At 42.9% G+C, this 6,000-nt stretch overlaps 1 protein-coding gene across 7 annotated transcripts in view; it reads right to left on the bottom strand.

The window, feature by feature from the left end:
- Cfap70 (cilia and flagella associated protein 70) overlaps nt 1-6,000 on the bottom strand; it is a 55,760-nt gene that overhangs the window by 46,081 nt on the left and 3,679 nt on the right. For 6 of the 7 annotated variants that reach the window (XM_005389986.2, XM_013516745.1, XM_005389984.2 and 3 more), the window contains 5 exons: nt 4,586-4,683; nt 3,596-3,782; nt 1,673-1,771; nt 1,370-1,449; nt 480-659 (listed from right to left, as the gene is read on the bottom strand). In XM_005389986.2, coding sequence (XP_005390043.1) covers nt 480-659; nt 1,370-1,449; nt 1,673-1,771; nt 3,596-3,782; nt 4,586-4,648 — 609 coding nt within the window. In that variant the 5' untranslated portion in view covers nt 4,649-4,683. Of the gene's footprint in view, nt 1-479; nt 660-1,369; nt 1,450-1,672; nt 1,772-3,595; nt 3,783-4,585; nt 4,684-6,000 lie in introns of those variants that run through there. The other variant, XM_013516744.1, reaches the window with a different exon arrangement.

Raw genomic sequence — 6,000 nt, 5'->3', positions numbered from 1 at the left:
CGGGCATGGTGACGCACGCCTGTAATCCCAGCACTCGGAGGCTGAGGCAGGAGAATTGCTGTGAGTTTGAGATCAGCCTGGACTACAAAGTGAGCTCAGGGCCAGCCTGAACTGCAGAGCAAGACCCTGTCTCAAAAAGGCAAAAAAACACACACACAAAAAACCAAGCAATCCAATTTAAAAATAGGTAAAAGACTTAACATTCATTTCTTCAAAGAAAATATATAAATGGGCAATAAGCACATGAAAAGATGCTCAAATATAATCAGCCATTAATTAGCATAATATATGACAACTATGTACATTATAAATATTAAGTATGTACTATATATATAACATAAACTTTATTTTTTAAGCCTAAAACAGAGCTCAGCTGCTAGCGGAATGATGCTTTGAATGAAATCTGAGCAGTGAGGAAGCGATGACGACGAGCACATATGTACTGCATCTATGTAGATATCTGGCCATAGGGTTTTTACCTCTCCGAGCGCTGGAACTTGGAGACCGACCATGTAGTTCTGCGGGGGCCCTAGTGGATTGAACGACTCAGGCACGGAGTAGGCAGCCTCCAAAGTGACCTTCAAGAGATTGCTTCCTGCAGCCTGGACTGTGGTCAGCAAGGGCTCTGCCACAAACACTTTAACTTCAAGACTGCACTGCTGTAAAAGATTAAAATTGTGTAACATTTTTAAAATGACCTTTTTTTCTTTTCTTTTTTTGGTTTTGTTTCGGTTTGGTTTTTTTTGAGACAGGGTCTCACCATGTAGTTCAGACTAGCCGTGAACTCACTATGTAACCCAGGCTGGCCTCAAACTCACAGAGATCCTCCTGCCTCAGCTTCCTGAGTGCTGGGATTACAGGTATGCAGCACCACACCCAGCTAAAATGTGTATTGACTGTTAATCAGATGCTAGGCACTTTCATAATGGCACTAGGGATACAAAGATGAAGAAGATATGGTCCCATTCCTCATGAAGATCATGTAGCTCCATGTTTGGTGACAAAAATGCTATAATATAGAACTGTACAAAATGCTCCAGTTGAGAAGCACCAAGGAGGAAGTAAATAATTACTGGGCTGAGAGAATGGCACGCCCACCACTCTGTCACTCTGGGTTATAAGTGGCCCACCCGTGTGTGGCTTGTGAGCTCCTAGAAGGCAGGACGCTGCCTTACTCATCTCTGCTTTCCAGGCCTCTCACTGGATGTGCAGTGAAAAGAGCACAAAATAACGAAGATAAGCCCGGAAGGCAGTGGCAGGGCCGTCGCCCCGGGTAGGCGAGGCCCAAGCTGGGCGCAGCTGGACTGAACCCTCAGCAGATGGGCCAGTTACTGAGTGGCGGGCGAAATGCTGTTACAGCTCCGCTTACCTTGACACCTGGCCGTGGAGCCTCTAGCGGGGAGCCCTGCACAGGGTGCAGAGGGAGCATTGTTTCAAATGAAGTCTCTCCTGTGGGGAGAAAACCAAACCGAGTCAAAGAAGGCAGGGCGGGGTCAGTACCAACAGAGACAAGAGGGCCCATTTTCCTCAAAAGTGCCAAATGCTGTACGGTTGAGGTCTGTGAGTCAGCGGGGCGGAGGTCTGTGAGTCAGCGGGGCGGAGGTCTGTGAGTCAGGGGGGCTGAGGTCTGTGAATGGGCTATTCCTCCTCTTAGGCAAATCGCTTGTCTGACCTTCTAGTAAAGGGAGAAGGTCCACCACGGCTTGACCAAGAACTAAGGTCTTCTCCTCCTTCTGTTTCTTTTCCTTTGGTAAAACTTCAGTCACGGTTACTAGAAAAATCAAAACAAACAGAATGAGAACATTTCTAATTCATCCCTCAGACAACCAAGGCGCAGGCGAGCACGGAGTTGTGCAGAAGAGGAGGAATCTCCCATACCACACACACTGGAAGATGACTGAAATGATGCCTGATTCACCCTGAACGGGTAACCAAAAGTAGCTGTAACAGTTTTATTCTCATTCAGCTCAGGACAACCCACAAGAATCTCTGTTTTGCCCTTAGAACCCCCACAGGTGGCAAAAGACAAAACGGCAGCAAGCTATTCCGTCTGCACGCTGCTCTATTTCGCTTCCCTCATAATTTTGCCATTGCCTGACACCAGGCTTATTATTTCCTTTTTTTTTTTTTTTTAATTGGTAATGGGAATCAAACTTGGGACCTTGAGCTTGCCAGGAAGGAGTTTGTGCCACTAAGCTACATCCCCAACCCCATTTCTCCCCCTGCTCCAGGACTGTGATGAAGCCTGGCGGCTCCTTGAGTGGGACCAGGTTGAGCTGGAAGGCGGACATCCTCTGAGGGAAGGAGGAGACAGAGAGCGAGGCCCGCCGGAGGAGCGAGACCCATGAGACAGGAAGGTGGAGTGGGTGGGCTCCGTTTCTTTGTTATGAATATTATAATGCACATACTATACACTGTTCCTCACTTACCAACCGATTTAATTAATGACTTAGTCACAGGACCAGAACTCAGTTTTTAAACAAGCACTATTTATACATTGATTTTTGTACATTATCTTTTATCTTGTGATCTTGTGTAACTTATTTTTTATTTTTACAAGTGCTCTAGATTCCTTGATGTTTTCTACACAGATCCTCACATCATATCTGCAGATAGCAGCAGTTTTATTTCTTTCTTTCGGATCTGTGTGCTTTGTATTTCCTTTCTAATTACTGCATTGTCTAGAATTTCCAGCCCTGCATTGAATACGAGTGGTAGAACCTGACATCTTTGACTTGTTCCTCAGCTTAGAGGGAAATCATGCAGTCTTCTACCATAAATGTACTGTTAGTCTTTATCAAGTTGAAGAACTTCTCACTATTTATATTTTTCTGAGAGTCTTTGCTATGAATTGGTGATGTGTTTTGTCAAATGCATTTGATTTAAATGATTGTGTGCTTTTTCTTTTTTAGATTGTAAATATGGGGAGGGAGCTTGAGACAGGGTCTTAGCCCAGGCTGACCTCAAACTCAAGGTGATCCTCCTGCCTCAGCCTCCTGAGTGCGGGATTATACGCATGCATCACCACAGCTGGCTTGATTAATTTTTAAATGTTGAATCCCTAGAATAAACACCACTTGCCATGGTATATAATTCTTATATATTGCTGAGCTGTATTTGTTTAGATTATCTTATTAGCTTTTAAGTAAATAATGACACACATGGGCCTTAGGTTTTCTCTTTTTGTATAATCTTTGTTTAGTTTTGGCATCAGAATAATAAATACTAGCTTCCACAAAGCAAATTAAAATGTTTTCTTTCTATTTTCTGGAAGAGATTATGCAGAATTAATGTTAGTTCATGAAACAGTTGGTAGAATTCCTCAGAGAAACTACCTAGTCTGGAAAGAGGTTAAATTATCAATTCAATTTCCAGCCAGCCATAGTAGCACATGTCTGTAATCCCAGCACTTGGGAGGCAGAGGCAGGAGGACCCTGAGTTCAAATCCAGCCTGGACCACATAGTGAGACTTTGTCTCAAAAAACAAGACAAAACAAAACAAAAACAAAAAAATTCCTAACAGCTACTAAGTACCCCATAATGTCCTCCTAGCACACTCACATACTAAGTTTTACAAAGAACCACAAGGACTTACAGAATACAGGTTTGTGGGCGAGGTCATCTAAAGTGATTCCTCCTTCAGGACTGAACTCAAAACTGCTAGTGAAGTTGTATTTCGCAGTTCCATCTGGAGAAACGGTAGTTTTTGCAGAGTCTCCCAGAACCACCTGGTTGAATTCTGCACGAATAACAGTAACTGGAGTATCTCCTTTGGAGCCTCTCTGTTGGCAGAGACATACCACTGTACAATGACACTTCAAAGGAGAAAATTTGTGTATACATCCGGTAACACATTTTGACCAGGACTAAGTAGCATTTTCTGTTTTTTCCTAACAAGCCATTCATAAATACATCTGGAGCAAGTAGAAAAATCATTAAACACATCTAGTTGTAGCTAAATGCATACATTCCATTTAACACGTCTTTATGTTAAGGCTTTAAAAAACAGCATTTATTGTGTTTTATCTGATTATAAAAGTGGAACATTTGAAAAAGTGAGAAAATCACATAGGAAACTAAATTACCTATAATCTTCCCTAACGTGCAAGCACTATTAATACTTTAAAATACATGTTTTAGTGTTTTGTTGTGCACCTATATAATATATACTTTATTTGTACGTTTAGAAACAAGTAGAGCTCATTCATTACATCTTCTTTTCGGAACAAGCATGTTAAAATTAAAAACACTGAATATTTTACTACTTCATTATTCTCCTAAATGAATCACAAAAGAAACTCTGGAAGAATTTAGAGCCTTCTCAGGAAAAAAGGAGAAAAAAGAAATTATGAATTGCTCTCTGGGGAAATCAAAACCACTTCTTGTTAAGTGTAGTATTCAAACCGCCAGGTATTTTAGACACACAGAAACGCGACTTGCTGACCACAGACCAACCACAGGCACACTGAGAAGGAAAGGGCTTTGCAAATCAGGAGGTTTGGAGGTTGGAAATTATGCAAAAACCTCCATTCCGCCCCCCTGTTTTTGAACTAAGGACATTGTGGATTTCCAGAAATAACTTTACCAAATCATATCCATCTGTCACAGTGATCTGCACGACTTTGCCTACGGGTGGCACCTGCTCCATAGCAGCTGTTAGGCAGCGCCTCTGGTCTTCAGTTTCTGTAAAGAGAGTGAGTGAGACCTTTTCCCCTCACGTAGCATAGCTGCGCAAGTACCCGTTCTGCATCATAACCGGCACCAGGACTAAGGACATGCTGTCGTCCGGCGTTGTTTCCCCTTCCCAAACTCTGCTGCTGGACAGGCAGCGCCTTAGGGAGCTGGTCACAAGCAGGACTCCCTGGTTGGTGCTAAAAACATTGTGTCTGTACCCACAACTAATCTATGAAGTCTATGTGGGAGTCTATGTGGGAGTCGTCACAGGAGAGTCAGCAGGAATCCCAGCTCCCTCCGCCCACATCCTTCACGTGTTCTCTGGTCACTTTATTTCAATCTGCAAACCTCAGAGCCAGGCAGTGGCACATGCCTGTGATCCCGGCTACTCAGGATGCTGAGGCAGGAGGATTGCAAGTCTGAAGACAGTCTTGGCAACACAAAAAAATCTCATCTCAAAAACAAAACAAAATAATTACTTCTCGGTTTGACAAAAATACTGAGAGCAAAGAAAGAGTCACCTAAAATGATAGCCCACTGGAAAAGGTCTTAGCATATGCCTTTTGTCAGATACACTTTCTAATTATCTTTCAACATTAGGGACTCAAGTTCAAAAATAAACTGCTTTTTTTAAAAAAAAAAAAAAAAAAACAAAGGTCATATTTTCTAACTTAATATAAAGTAGAAATTATCTATGCAGCTCAAACATTTACCAAAGCACTACACTATGTTTATCTAAGACTGGTGATGCAAAAAAGAATACAGCTCCTTATGGCCTTCACCTTGAACAATTCCTAACTGTCTCTTCCGGCTGCCTATGACTCTCACATTGCTTGCCCAACAGCATGCCTCAGGCTCTCCAGGGCCTAAGTGGCACTGACAGTTTCCTCAGAAGTACACATTGGAAGTCTTGTGTGCCATTCCCTTTCCTGCCACCAAATACTGTGGCACCACACGAATGGGGCCTTTGTTTCCCTTCTTCTAGACTGGAGCCAAAGCCTCTGAACTGGTCTCCTGACTCGGCTTTCTTCTTATTCTAACCCACCCTACCTCCACCAAAATCATTCATCAAACAAATGTTTTAAGTGCAGCATAGTGGAAGGTTTTGAGGATATGAAACAGAAGACATAAACTCCCAAGCCTCAAGGAATTAAAAATCTAGTGAGGGCCAGGTGCACACCTGTAATCCCAGTACTTGGGAGGCTGAGGCAGGAGGATTTCGGTGACTTCGAGGCCAGCTCAAGGCCAGCCTGAAGTACACGGCAAGACCCTGTCTAAAGAAAAAAAATCTAGTGAGGGGGGAAAAGACATATAAATGACCAAGAG

This window comes from Chinchilla lanigera, unplaced genomic scaffold, assembly GCF_000276665.1.
Source record: "Chinchilla lanigera isolate Chin_1 unplaced genomic scaffold, ChiLan1.0 scaffold00036, whole genome shotgun sequence".
Lineage (NCBI taxonomy): Eukaryota > Metazoa > Chordata > Mammalia > Rodentia > Chinchillidae > Chinchilla > Chinchilla lanigera.
Note: the sequence above shows the minus strand (reverse complement) of the source record. Positions and strands in the feature narration are given on the sequence as shown.